This window comes from Episyrphus balteatus, chromosome 4 (genome assembly GCF_945859705.1).
Source record: "Episyrphus balteatus chromosome 4, idEpiBalt1.1, whole genome shotgun sequence".
NCBI classification, from domain to species: Eukaryota; Metazoa; Arthropoda; class Insecta; order Diptera; family Syrphidae; genus Episyrphus; species Episyrphus balteatus.
The window spans coordinates 48151914-48167656 of record NC_079137.1 but is presented as its reverse complement, the minus strand read 5'-3'; the positions used below and the strand labels follow the sequence as shown (position 1 = coordinate 48167656).

The 15743-nt window shown below is 29.2% G+C and overlaps 1 protein-coding gene across 2 annotated transcripts in view; it reads left to right on the top strand.

Annotated features, from left to right (window-relative positions):
* Nucleotides 1-15743, top strand: part of LOC129917784 (tyrosine-protein kinase-like otk) — a 120618-nt gene that overhangs the window by 26577 nt on the left and 78298 nt on the right. The window contains exons 1-3 of one of the 2 annotated variants that reach the window (XM_055997927.1): nucleotides 6761-6869; nucleotides 7047-7184; nucleotides 12081-12242. In XM_055997927.1, coding sequence (XP_055853902.1) covers nucleotides 7160-7184; nucleotides 12081-12242 — 187 coding nt within the window. In that variant the 5' untranslated portion in view covers nucleotides 6761-6869; nucleotides 7047-7159. Of the gene's footprint in view, nucleotides 1-6760; nucleotides 6870-7046; nucleotides 7185-12080; nucleotides 12243-15743 lie in introns of those variants that run through there. The other variant, XM_055997926.1, reaches the window with a different exon arrangement.

The following is a 15743-nucleotide window of genomic DNA, read 5'->3' as shown; positions in this document are numbered from 1 at the left end:
TCAATTTGGCGTTCATCTTTGGACTATTTGCAAAATAAATTAGCTGTTCTGCCAGGATTTGATTCTGGATCAGTGTATATAACATCAACATTACCTCCATATACTCCTACAACTTCAAGCACAACTCGGACAACTCCCGGAGGTACAAGTTGGTCACCACAAAGGGATGATCTAACATATGCCATGTTGAGCATTGTTTCCAATAATGTTTGTCAGAATGTTTATAAGGATTTTGATGAATATCTTCAAATTTGTACAAAAGGTTGGGGCAACAATCGTTATGTCCCATGTTTGACGGATTATGGCAGTGGTTTGGTTGCTAATTGGCCAGCTGATCCTAGATTGGTTGGAGTTTATGCTGCATCATCTAATGATTGTGATAGCAATAGTCCTTCGGTATATACAAATGTTGAGAAGTATAGCGATTGGATAGATAGTGTTATCTGGAATAATTAAATATTTTTTGTTTTTATCTTAAAAATCTTGATAATTGATTTTATGTAAATAAATAAGTGCATTCCAAAAAAAAAAGTTTGATTTTCTTGTTTTATTCGTTTGTGCACTCCCAGGAGATAATGTGAAAGAAAAAAGCTTGTCATTTAGACCACTGTACGTTAATTTATATGCAAACAAAGTTAGAGTTTTTAGACAAATTACGGAAATTTTTGCCTGGTAATTTTTCAGTTCTTTCATTTTCAATAAATTCAATATTTTCCATGTTTTCTATTTAAAATTTCATATATTTCATAGAATAAATTAATTATTTTTGATAGCCTCATATAAATCGATGAACCATTCCTCCCGTTCCACCTGAAATTTTTAGCAGTGTGGCAAAAATTTGAATTAAAAATAAACTATTGGAGATACAAAAATCTTCTATAGCTTATTTGAGAGATAATAACCTAAAGATAAATTACAATGAGGGATTTTTAAAAATTTCATCATTTAATAGGGTAAATAAGTGGCTATTTTCTAAACGCAAAGTTGTAGAAAGTGTTTTTAATCGATATAGATAAGTAGTTTATTTTAAAGCTAACAATGGTATTGAAAAAAAAGTAGTGATTATAGGTAGGGGAAATTTTTTTTAACAATTTAAAAAATGCCATTCAAAATATAATGAAATAAAATGCACGACTGGGGCCGCACGTACTTGCTCTTGCAGTTCAAAGCACTTTTATGTTAGCTTACTTGTAGATTATAAGAGCTGCCTGTATATAAATTTTTAAGAAATTTGGTTGATGTAGGGGAAGAGCTAGCTTGGAGGCCAAATGTTGTTTAAATAATTTTTTTTTATTTGACTTGACTTTTTGAGAAAAACTAAAAATGCAGTTTTACTGCAATTACTTTGAATGTTACGTATCCAAAATTTTATCAAAATCATTAGAGCCATTTTTGAGAAAATTGCAATAACTCCATAATGATGTACGGGAAGAGCCGGCATCCGCGCTTCAAAAAATTGTAAAGACCATATTTCCACTATCCGTATTTTTTGAGAAAAACTAAAAACGCGGTTATGTTAGAACTATGTACAGCATTACGTGTGTTAAATTTAATCAAAATCGTTAGAGCCGTTTTCGAGAAAATTGCAATAACTCGAAAATTTTGTATGGGAGGTATACGTTCTAAGCGAGATATTAAAAAACAAAAAAAAACCAACCTTGGAAATTACGAAGAAAACATCTATACCAAATTTCAAGAAAATTCTTTCACCCGTTTAGGCTGTAGCTACCTGTACAGATGGACGCACCGACGCACAGACGCACAGACCGACGGACGTCATGACGAAACCCACTTTTTTGGACTTTTCCATCATCGTAATGTTAGTTTTGATTAAAACCTCGAATTTTTTTTTTGACACGAAACCAATACTTGCCCTATAGAGCAAGTAAAAAAGATTAGGGGTCTATTATGGATTTTTTTCAAAATCTCTGCGTTTCGAAATATGAATACAAAAAAAAAAAAACACCAACATACTTTTTATATTTCTGGGTGGGTTTTTATTTTTTGGCAATTTTTCGTAGCGTTCAAAAAAAATCTCAAACTTAAAGGACATATAAGTTATGGCTATGCACACGCATGTACAAAATTGGTATTCTTAAATGATTTTTGACCGAAAAACGGGAAAAAACAAGTTTTTTTTTATCCCAAGTTGTGTGACCGTTTTTAACCGTTTTTTATTTTTGCCTTTTTTCTTCAACAGATAAATGAATAAAATTTATATTGTAGATGGATAATAAGCAGGATAATATCTGTGCAAAATTTCAATCAATTTGTATTCTCAGTTTGAAATTTCGACATGGTTGGCTTTAAGAAATTCTAACTTTTTTTTAGGCGTTGTAGAAATATGATTGAAGCTTCATATAAAAGGTGTAATAATAAGCTTTTAGATGATATGAAATTTATTTTTATTTTTATATTTAAAAAAATGGACTTTAATGTAGGTAATTGAAAAAAAAAGATTGATTTTCTTGCTTATTTTTATTGAAAATTGATTGGGTTCAAAATATTCTAGCTCTTTTTGTAGATGTCTTGCAGACGCAGACATGGTTGATATGAATATTTTGAGCTTAAGCAATAATCTTTTCGGTGGTATGAAATTTATATCTAAAAATGGATTTATTAGTGTTAGAAGAAAAAAAGTTTGATTTTTTTTTTACTTTTTTTCATGAAAAATGATTGTTTTCAATAAATTATTTTTATACCTTTTATGCATTGTAAAAATTTGTATGACTTTATTCTTTCACAAAAAAATTAATATCGTAATTTTTTTGTAAGTTTTTCATATAAAAAATTGACATAATGAGAAAAAAAAAAGAAAGATATTTTTTGTCTTTTTTTCTTGTAAATTATGATAGCGATAGGATTGAAAAATTTTTAACAAGAAAGTTGACGAAGCACATAACCTGTTTTCTTGTGACGTTATTACGTTAAATTATCGTCCGTAAACCGACTTTACAGACAACTACATTTTTTTTTTATTATCTCGAAAATTTTAAAAATGTATTTTATGTATAAATAAATAAGTGCATTAAAAAAAAATTCAATTTTCTTGTTTCATTCGTTGGTTCACTCCCAGGAGATAATATGGAAGAACTCGTCATTTGGACCACTGTACGTTTAATTTTTCATTTCTTTCTTCTTTAAAATTTCATAGAATTTCATAAATATTTAGTAGAAAAAAATAATAATCTTCATTTCCGCCATTCAATCATAAAAAAATAAAATATTTCGATACGTGACATTCTGACCAATACAAATTGAGTCTGATGGTGTCTGGATGTCCTCAAACCAATTGAAAGATGTTTGTAGATAGATATCCTCTGCATGTCTATATGGCACCGCATGCATTGCATATCATTGCATGTACTTAAATGTGTCTAGAAGAGAAAAGCCAAATGTGTATACAGAAGAGCTCTAAATGGTTCATATATGTATAATGTCCTGCTCTGTCCAGACTGGTGTCCTTTGCGCTATCCTCTATATATTTGAAGCTGAGAGTTATACACAAAGGACTATAAAAATACATATATTTCAACATACAAACAAACATTATATTCATATGTATGTATAAATAAGTGCACACTTGAAAGTCATAAAAGCAAATATTGGCATTGTGCAAATAAATGGAGAAGGATCGACAGAAAAATAAAATAGAAAAAGAAATCAAGGATTAAAATAAAAAAAAAAAAACAAAAACAAAAATCTAAAAATGTCCAGATGAGTGAAGAATGCAAACACACATATATTTTGTTGAATAAAATGCAATATGCATGTGCATTTGGAGACATATTTCATTCATAATAAAATATTTTTAATACAAAAATAAGAATTTTAATATTTTTTTGCATACATATGTATTTGGAAAAGGGCTTTTAAGCATGAAATACGCAAAAGAATTTTGATGTTTGCTAAACGATTTTATTCTTGACCATAAGAGTGTGGAATATCAAATCGAGTTCAATGAATTGAAACTGAACAAAATATATACTTATACGACAAAAGTAGATACCAAAGTATTTTGAAGATTAAATTTAAATAATATAAAAAGAAGGATCATTGAGTGAAGGATAATTGTATTGTATAAAATATCTGAAATAATATCAAACAAATGGTATTTTTGTTTATATTTGTTTCACGTTTATTACAACAGCTTCGTAAATAATACAAAATTTGCAATCTCAGAAAATATAGCTTCTTAAAGGCTTCTATAAAGCTTTCCTCAGAAATAATTTTTTATTAAACAGATGTAACAATTTCGTTACTAGCTTCTTTAAAAGATTTTTATTTTAAAGTGTTTGGAGAATTCTTATTGAACTTTATTAAGACTTTAATAGAAGAAGAAGAATATTACAAAACCAGTAAATAAACTTCTATAGTGACTTCAGATTCTAGAAAGACCATTCTACATTTTTCATCTCCAGAAGGCATTCGCACACTATGACTCCTTCAGTTTTTGGAAGCTATCCGTAAAATGCATTCAGAGCTCGATCTTTCCTTTGGCTTTCATCGCGCAAGAATCCTCCCATCCGCAACAAAATTGTAACATTGTTTTGAAATGCTTCAGCACTAAATGCTGCTTGAGTGCCTGAGAGCTCTTACGAGCCTTTTATTCACTGAACTTGACGAAATTACTTTCCTTTAACTTTTCCTGTAGATCGACGAAATCGATTTTTTTTTGCCTCCTAGAGCGTTTCTTTCTGTTCATAGTCCCGGTCTCAAGAAATTTTTTAACATCCCATCATGAAGTTTGATGAGCAACATTCAATTGACAGATTTTCAAAATACTAGACACTCCCATACAACAAACCACAAGCTTTTATTTGGTATAACGCTCATTCCCACTTTCTTTGTACCTCAAATTCATTGACTCCTTCCTGTTTTGATATTAAGTCTATTTAAACTTTTTATCTAAATTTAAATCTAACTTCTCTTGAGAAAGCTTAGTTGCAAATTGAAGTACGCCCCCTTTTTAAGAAATTCGTTCCAAGTTGTTGCCTATTTGTTTCGGAATCTCCCAAATTTTTTTTAGAAAAATCTTAAAAAACAGGTGTCTTCGAGCCAATTTTTATCTAGCCCCCCTTTTTTCAAAAATTAAATTTTCAAAGGTGTGTCGTTTCTAGGGGCTGAAAACAAGAATGTTTTAAATTCTCAATTTTTTAAGTTTTTATATATTCTAAAATTTAAAAAAATTATTGATTTTAAAAATCCAAATTTTTAGTATAAAAAATAAAAATGATCCCACTTTTTTGAAAAATAAAAACCCAAAAGTTGTTTCAAGTGCAAAATCACTCAAGTTCTAATGTTCCAAAAATTTGTTATTTGTTATTTAAAAATGTTCATATTAAAATTAATTTTTTGGGGTTCAAATTTCTAGTTCTTTGTTTTCATTAGAGGTTTTTTGGTTTGGCTTTATAGAGATTGAAATGTACTTTTAACAACTTTTGAATTTTTGTTCGTTGAAAAAAGTGAAATAGCTAACTTTCGAAATATTGAACTTAGAGGTACAAAAATTAGGAACAGCTTTAAAACAACAACATAAACACATTTAAAAAAAGATGTCAAAAACGGTTTTTTGACATTTAAATGAAAATTTTGCTGTTTTCGTCGGAATCCCGCTTAGTAAAATCAATTTTAAGTTTTTGAATTGGTTGGTTCTATGGAACCAGAAAAAAAAAAAATATTACTTGATTAATTAAATCAATATTTGGTGCTTTCATATCAATTGTGGTCAATTTTGGTTAGCATCCGAGATGCACCATTTATTATTTTCGAATAAAATTCTCGAAAACTGCTTGAATCTCAAAAAAAGGTGAGGTGGTGAAAAAATATGAGTTTTTTAATTTATTAATGACTTCCTCATTCATTTTACAAATTATAACGATTATGAAAAAAATAAATGCCTATTACCTTCACCTAAATTGATGCCTTATTAAAATACAAAAATTCTACGTCCCCCAAAAATCCAATCTAACACCCCAAAAAAATTATAAACAACACTTGAATTTAATTCGTGAGCCAATTTGAAAACAAGATCTTGAAATAATCTCTGCAATTTATTTTCTGAGAATAATGTTGCAAAAAATTACACTTGTCAGCTTTTTTTCGCCTTTTTGCCCTTATACATTCTTGAAATTTTTTATTTTAATTCTATGAATACTGAATGCTAGCTTGAATTTAAATATGCTGATACAATTTTTTTGTTGTTGTTGCAATGTTCTGGTTTTAAATTGAATCCTTAATTTTATAATTGCTTCATGAAAGGACTCAGCTATAGGGACTCACCATCCTAAAATCAAATTAACAAGACCACTAAAGCGTGAAATCATCATTAAATCTTCATGTGAATGGTTATAGTATAGTGGTAGTGGTGTGATATAGAAAAGAAAGTAACCATAATTATTTCCTCAATGTCTACGTCTGTATATAAAGTATTATACAAGTCCTATAGCAGCTCGTTACTCCTTGTCATGATTGTTGTATATGGTTAAAGTTGAAGTTGTCGTTGGTGTTGGCTTCATCAGCATCATAATCATCATCGTCGTCCTTCATCCTGGTGGCCAAGAGTATAATATTTCTGCAAATTGAGACGATAAATGAAAAGCAAACTCATTTCTCAAGTGCAATGTTGAATGTGTATACCTACTTTATACAAAACAAAAAAAAAAAACCTCACACATACTTATGTAAATTTTTTATAGAATTTCTTTATTTTTTTTTTATTGTATAAAAGACTTTCATAGAATATTAATTTTCTGTCGTGTTTTTTTTTCACTCGCTGGTGGTTTTTCTTGCAATGCAATTTCAATTGCACCCTTATTATTGCAGTTTACATTTTATTTAAATTGTATGCAACATAGTGCAGAAGCAAGGTATACACATTGTATAGACCTGGCTGTATTTTTTTTAAAGTCGTCTCATTAAGAACAGTTTTTTTTTTTTGTATGATGTTTTCTTTGTTTATACAGACTGTGAATGTCCTGCCTGAAGGCTTTTGGTTACATAACTTTTTTTTATTAAATTAACTTCCATTTTTTTTTTCTTTTCAGTAATTGGAAGTATAAATGCTGAAACATCGAGATTTGTAACGTTACCACAGAGTCAGACAGTCATTGAAGGTGATTCAGTTGTATTTACATGTCATGCGACTCCTGTTGGTGGAATGGATTATTCTTGGACTCATAATGGTAAGCTATAATATGGGGTTAAACAATAGAGAGAAATCTAATAAATTTCACAATCACTTTATTGAACAATTTATGGATGAAGCTGGAGATGAATATGTAGGAAAAAAGTTTTCTTATTGCTTACAATTTGTTTATATTGTGTACTATTTTAGTGTACTAGAATAATCCTGGTCGGAAAAAATTAAAAAAATGTCGGGACAAGAATTAACTGACGTGATTTATTTTATTTGACTTTAGTGAGGTGAAATCAAAACTTCTAACAGATTTATTCTATTACGTCTAGAATTTTTTCAATACTTGAAAACACAGAGCGGAAATATCAAATTTCGAGCTTTTTTTATTGAATAGATAGATGTCCCACAATGACTTTGTCCCGTGATGTCTTACAACAACAATTATATCGTACTCTGACACTATTTGGGAATAAATTCTTTCGATTTTAAAACTTATTTATTACATCCGGAGTATTTACAAGATCTCAAATTACCTGATATAATCCAGTCAAATAAGGGTTTAACCTCGGAATGAATGTTAGTAGAAATTTTTTTTGCTCAATATCTTCCTTTTGCCATTCTATAACATATCTCAAAAGTCTAGAAAAATCTCATGTCCGCTTGTCGCGATTTCAAGGTCAAATCGCGAAATGGAGATTTTCAAAACTAGCAAAAATAGGCTATGGTATTATATACACATATGATACATGATTTCAAAGTATTTTTTAATGCTGATTCCAAAAAATCTAAAATCAAGACAATCTGACGTCTCTGGAAAAAGTTATACCTGTTTTTCATCTGTCAACTCATATTATTATAACAGTTGCAAACTCACTGCCGAAAAACCCTTAAAAGTTATGGTAGATGAACCAAATTTTGCATGAAGATTTTAGAATCCATCATTATTAAAAATCAAAACAATCCATTACAAAAAATATATATACCTACGAAATAATGGTATTTTTTGATGGAGCGGCAAATTTTGGGATATGCACTAAAGAAGATTCTTGTTCATCTTAGGAAAAAGTGCTAATAGGCTAATTTTTTCATTTTAATCTTTGTTTGGATATTCTTTAACTACCCTCAAAAATCTAAAAAAATCTCATGTCCGCAAGTCCTAATTTTCTTGGTTTGAAAATAAGGTGCAGATTTTAAAAAATTAATAAGAAAAGTTTAAATTTTTATATGTATACCAACATAAGCGACATGATTTAAAGGTATTTTTTAACACTTATTCCAACAAAACTCACAAACAAGTCAACCTGACCATCCCTGAAAAGTAATGCACCTTATTCATGTTGATCTGACACAAATATCTGAAGTGTAGTTTTTCAATTTTTTTAAATCTGCAACTTATCTTCAAACCAAGAAAATTGGGACTTCCGGACATGAGATTTTTTTAGATTTTTGAGGGTAGTTAAAGAATATCCAAACAAAGATTAAAATGAAAAAATTAGCCTATTAGCACTTATTCCTAAGATGAACAAGAATCTTCTTTAGTGCATATCCTAAAATTTGCCCCTCCATCAAAAAATACCATTATTTCGTAGGTATATATATTTTTCGTAATGGATTGTTTTGATTTTTAATAATGATGGATTCTAAAATCTTCATGCAAAATTTGGTTCATCTATCATAACTTTTAAGGGTTTTTCGGCAGTAAGTTTGCAACTGTTATAATAATATGAGTTGACAGATGAAAAACAGGTATAACTTTTTCCAGAGACGTCAGTTTGTCTTGATTTTAGATTTTTTGGAATCATCATTAAAAAATACCTTGAAATCATGTATCATATGTGTATATAATACCATAGCCTATTTTTGCTAGTTTTGAAAATCTCCATTTCGCGATTTGACCTTGAAATCGCGACAAGCGGACATGAGATTTTTCTAGACTTTTGAGATATGTTATAGAATGGCAAAAGGAAGATATTGAGCAAAAAAAATTTCTACTAACATTCATTCCGAGATTTACCCCTTTTTTCTCCTTATTTTACTGTATTAATAAGGAAATTTATAATTTCGGATGGAAAATTGAAAAATAAATAAAAAATTTAAACATTAAAACAAAAAAATGTATGCCAATGAAAAGAAAATTTTAGACATATTAAAGCAAAGTTTCAAAAAAATTCATTGGTCCGTTTTCAAAAAATGATTTAAAAAAAAATGTTTGAGTTTTTTTTCTTTTTTAAAAATTTTCTTAATTTTAATAGTAGTTAATAAAAACTTTTTATAACAAAAAATTTTCATGGATATCGATCGTGTAGCTTAGTAGAAAGTCAGACATCAAGAAAACGGTTCTATGGCAAGTTACGGTTCAAAAAGTACTTACTTTTTTCAAAAGTACGACCTTTTTTCAAAAGTACGACCTTTTTACAACAACAAGTATTTTTGTAATAAAAATCATAAGAGGCGTTTAAAAAAAAAAAACTTTTTTCATTGAAATGTGTAGAGATGGACGCATAGACGGACGGAATTGAGAGACCCTCTTTCTTGGAATTCTCCATCATCGGAATGCTGGATTTTATTAAAACCTCAATTTTTTTTGACACGAAACCAATACTTGTAAAAAATAGAGGTACCCGACGAAATAGGATTTTATTTTAATCTGCTTACGCAGTTAGCAATCATATTGAAATTTTTGTTTGTGTTACCTATAGCATAATCAAATTAGTAAATAAAATTGCATATTTTTTATGGAATGTGCTTGGGTGTGTCACTTTTGTATGGCCGAAAAAAGTACTCTAATTTTGCAATGTAATAGTATTCAGTCAGAAGTTGTACTAGGGTCTGAGCTTTAAAAATATGTAAATAAAAATTATAATATCGTCCGTCTTTGGCTCGCTCAAATCGGTTGAAGTTGTTAAGAAAAAAACGATTTTATATAAAAAAATGATATTTTTTCCTTCGCTTATTATTTCGCAGCTTCTTTACTAAGTGTTCAGTTTCAACAAATATAAGCTTAAAAGTTTTTTCTTGGAATTAAAAATAAATATTAAATTATATTTTTTTTTTGTATCCAAACGGCGCAGTTAAAAAAAAAAGTAAATTTCAAAAATCTGTAAAAATACAAATTTCTTTGATTTCTTCCTATACTTTGAGCGAGCCAAAGATATTAATAAAAATAAAAATTGTTAACGCAAAATTTAATTTTAATAAGCAATGCAACTTTCAAAAGCTATTACACTTTTTTTCATAGTTTAGCATTTTTCATAGTTTAGCATTTTGACACACCTGTACACTGTACCGTGCCTGACGAAATTTTTCGTTCGATTAAAAAATTTCAAAATATTAATATGTATTCAATATGTTTGGGATTTTTATTTTTTTATATTTTTCGTAAACACAAGTAACATTATGTCCCTAATATAATTATAACAGTCCTTTAAACAAATGGAAAACAGCATTTTTATTTTTATACGAAGAATTTATGTCAGACTTGTCCTTATCATAAAAGTCATTTTGTTTGCATGGGTATTTTATTGACGAAATTAAATTTGATTGATTGTTTATAAACGCTGGAAAAATGACTGTATTTATAATAGAGGTACAAACTTATGTAAATAATAGTTTTCTTTTTAGAATAAACATCAGAACATGACCCTTTTTAACCCCGTTTCAATAAAATTGAGATTTTTAAACCTTCTGATTCAATTCTAAAATCGTAATCGTATGCTGCCAAGTTCAATTATACTCGTCAACGTGTGTTGATTTCGAATCCAAAGTCAGAAAAATTCTATCATATCAAGTTTTTGAGATAAGAAAATCAAGAAAATCAAAAATGCCTTTTTTAAAACCTTTTGAGGCGCTATGTCCTTGCGCACGTGGTAATTTTTTTTATTGAATTTGTTATTTTTTCTAGAAGAAGTATACAATTTTTTCATCTTTTAAAATCATTTTAATATTTTCGAAAAATTTAACACAAATAAGGTTGAAGTCAACATGATGTTTGGTTTATCTTTTGTCCAGGGTTTCTGTGACAATAGATCTAATAGTGTTAATTTTTGTCAAAGCTCATGCTGCCTCATACTTACCTATTCATTTTCAATAATATTTTATTCTACAATTTAAGACATTATGTAGTTCTTTTCTCTGCGAATTTTAACACCACTAATGTTCAATATTGACTGCGGTTAATGTACCTACTCATAATCAGAATAGAAATTCTTTGACTGAAAAAAAACTCTTAATTCGCATTTTTATTCTTTCTGACATTATTGTGATTGTCCTCAATTTTATTTTTCCATTCTTGTTTTCTGTTGAATACTAATGTCGATGTGCTACTCCTTTCTATGTTATGTTGCATTGTTCAACTTCATCTTCGTCATTTTTTCGCGTGATAATGATAACACTTTAGAGAGTTTGAAGTATCCACAATCCACATATGTGTATACGAGTAGAAGAACCTTATACATTGCACTTTAAGGGTGCGAACAAGAAGACACTCAACAAGCCTCGTAATAAATCTACACCTCACTCTTCAAAAATTGTGTGCATTTCATTTCTCTCATTTTTCTTTTGTATTGCAATTTCTCAAACTTGAAGTACGTCAACAACAAAAAAATAAACCCAAATAATGTACATAAATATGAGTTCTTTTTTTTTGTCTATACATTTTTTTTGCAAAGATACAGTACAGTGGTGGATTTATTATGTCCTTACTATCAGCTGGTGAATCCTTTTAACTTTTAAGTCTTTTTCTAAGGTAAGGATGTGTGGTGAGAATTTGGTACAAAAAAGGTTAGAAAAGTCAATTTATACTTCAATAAATCCGCCCCTGCATCAAAAGATACAAAAATATAAACATTGTAGAATCTTTTTTATATGCGCTTTCTCGCGCTACTATGATGCTTTTTGCTCTGCTCTCTCTTCTTAACAATAGAACTTTTATTTTCCATTTCAGGTCATGCCATTCAGAACTCTACTCGTGTACATCAAGTTGGCTCCAATCTGCATGTGAATAATGTTGTCAAGGATTTAGATGGCGGAGACTATGCATGCATAGCTACAACTGACTCAAGTGGAGCACGTCAGGCCTCACCGCCAGCTCGGCTAAATATCATATGTAAGTATTAAGATTTTGTATACAAAAATATTTTTTTTTTATTTTTTAATTTAAATGCAGACACAAAATGTATATATACAGAAAAATATGTGTGTTGGAATTTTACAATCTTCTCTAAAGAAATATGCGAGGAGATGAAACATGAAAAAAAAAAAAAAAATAAAAGAGGTGGCTTTTTAGGTATGCGCGTTATGCAAATAAGTCGACATTTTTCACAACTGCTGTTAATTTATTTCACGCGAGAGAGCAATCTCACAGAAATGAATTTCTCAAATCTTCAACTTATTTTATATACGAGAGTGTGTGTATATAAATGTTTGTAGGTGCTACAGCAGCTGCTGGCGGGTTTTAATTTGAAGAACGCATAAACATAACTTTTGGTGAAGGAATTATTACTTTTTTTTTTGCTGTCTACAAAAAAAAGTGAAAAATATGGTTGAGGGAAGATGGGAATATTTTAATTGGTGAATTCTCGACGGTAAAGTCAAAATGTGGAGTAAAAAAAAAACCGTCACCAACTTTAAATTAACCAAAATTAAGGGGTTTTAAAGATTATACTTAAGCTTTCTTAGCTCAGAAATACTAAATTTAGTGAATTTTAAACTAAAACTTTAAACAGGTTGTCTTTTTCAAGAACAAAAGCGAAGAGGATTAAACTTGTTTTTAGGATCCTTTAAATTTATTAATTTTTGAGTTATCTTGCGTTTAAAAAAAAAAACTGGAGGTTTATATCTTGTAAGTTGTTTTTTAGTTCCGAAAGTATAATTCACCAATATTTACTATGCTGAAGATCAGAAATGGATTATTATAAAAACTTCACAGTTGCAAACAAGGTTTGTGCCTTAACTCTTTTGTTTAGAAAGCTCTTAAAATGTATTCGCTATTAACTTGATTTAAGTTTTACCTATTGGTTAAAGTTGACTACGTAAACAAGTTCATCAAATTCTTGCAGCCAAAATGCTAAACGAGATTAACTAGATTCATACACGAATGCAAAAAAAAAAAAATATTTGATTAAATGATTTCTGAGAAATGGTTTTTGATTTTAAGAAAACTCAAAAAGTTTTTTATGTAAACCTATCGAAAACAAGATAACTAACATCTCAACCCCAGTGAAGTAATTCGATGAAAGCCACTCAGCTTTTTCAGTGGAACTTCTTTCATAACATTGAAACTGGGAATTTGTTTTAAGTACAATTATTTGAAACCAAATCAAACCTTAAAAATTGTTGAAAATTTAAGTCAAATATTTTACACTGAGATTTTTAAAAATTTTGTTTACGTAGCGTAACGTTACGTGACATAACGTAACGCAACGTAACGTAGCGTATTATAAACGCGTAACGTAAACAAAACTTAAGAGAACCCATTCGAAACTAAATATTTGACAGTTTTTTTTTTCAAATTTCTTTCCCAGTGACCTAATTAATAACATAGCGCTTGTGCCTGTGAATTGTAAGTAATGAAAAAGTATTGAACTACTGAACGTTTTCGAAGTTTTAAGTTCCTTTTATGGAATGACCACTTGATACTTGAATTTATTTTTGATACTTTTCATTCAATTTGAATGGAAATAGGTTGAGGTGCGGTCCTTTTTTACTTCTTACCCTTTTGATGTTGATTTGAAAGTAGAATGAAAATATGTACTCAGAAAATATGAAATAGTAAAGGAATATTGTGAGTCCCATGCCCCTTTAAGAACGTTTCTCTATTCAAGGCTCAATAAAAAGCCTGTCAAACAGTCATGGCAAACAATTTTAATTTATCAATTCACCATCCCATTTGCTGGGTATAAAATGCTTAGGTCAAAAGAAATTAAAATTGTGCTTCTTCGAAACTGTACTATAAACATCTTTTTAACGGTTAATGCTTCCAACTCAACCCAATCATATTTTAAGTGACAATTTTGTAGGAAGTTTCGCGAGTTGTTATGTTCTTTGATCTTTGCAAAATGAAATCATCGCCGTGACTCAGTGTCTTTATATTTTTTCATTTTTTTATATCACAGTCATTAAATATAAAACTTAATCCCTCGGGTGCACTTAAAAGGTGTTAAAACTCCATCTTTATCTCTAAATTGTTTTAAACCCTTAAAATATATTTTTTTTTTATTTTATTTTATTTTTTTTGCTTTGTTTTAATGATGAAAAACAAAATCCAATTAAAATATATAGGTACCCCATTAACCTAATAGAATTTTATCTTGCCAGCACTAAATTCAAACAATATCTTTCGCTATAATTTCTTTCAACGAACAGTTGAAGTTTTAGCCGCTTCTCTTGTGACCCTTGATGTTTGTTGGTTGGTTTTGCAAAAAAAAGGGTTCGTTGTCTCATACCAAAAACAACAAAGTTTCTAAAGAAATAAATTTAATGATGATTGAATAAAATAAATTCAAAAGTTACGACGACATTCTGTTTCATTTTGTAGAGATAAAAAGATGCTTTACTTTCACTATTTTTTGATAAGTTGCAGCTTTTGCCTCATAAATGAAACTTAAAACAACGCATCGGTTGTACAAACATGTTTTTGTGGTCGTAAATAATTTTCAACAAATTTAAAATAGGTGGTCAAGTTGAAAACAATGAATACAGACTTAAGATGTGCTGAAAGGTACATTTAAAATCGTACAAATTTTAATATAATCTAATTTATTATTTTAAATGAGGAATGCAACTAGCTCTGTCATTGAAAACTTTCAAAAGAATAGCTCAACCAAAAATACCCAAAATTATTGGTTACAGCGATCTTTAGAGTACAAAACATTTGTACACTTTTACCATTTTTACACCGCATAGAATATGTACTCATAACATCATAAATTATGTAGAACTTTTGAGGGCAAAAAGAATGTTACTATATGAATTGTACTGTATTGTAAAGAGTACAGTTTGTAATGTACGCTATAGTTACAGACTCAATGCATACTTATTCAATGACTGAAGACAAAAAGTATATTACAATATGAATTGTATTGTACTGTATGAATTACAATATGAATTGTACTGTTGCGTACTAAGAACAGTTTTTAATGTACGCTATAGATACAGACTAAATGTATACATATTCAATTGTTGAGGACAAAAAGTATGTTTCAATATGAAATTTATTTTACTATACAGTGTTTAATGTACGTTAGATTCGACATAAAGAGTACAAATTTTTATACACACAATACGTCGTTTGTACAAGTTTAAAAAGCTCAGTGGAGACTTATATGTACTGAGTACTGCATTTTTTTGTTCTGAATAAACGCTATTATGCCCAGATTTTTTGTACTTAGTACAGAATCTCATGTACTCATTACACATAAAGGTCCCTGTTGAGTTCTTACAAAAGAGCGAAGATGCTCTGTTTTGAGTGGATACATATGTACATAGTTCTGTTCTCTTGCATACACTTTACTGTATTATAACTGGACTGTACAACTATACAAATGTACTGTACGAGTTGTATAGTTGTTGTCTTTTATAGGACTTATTCCACTGACTTATATCATCC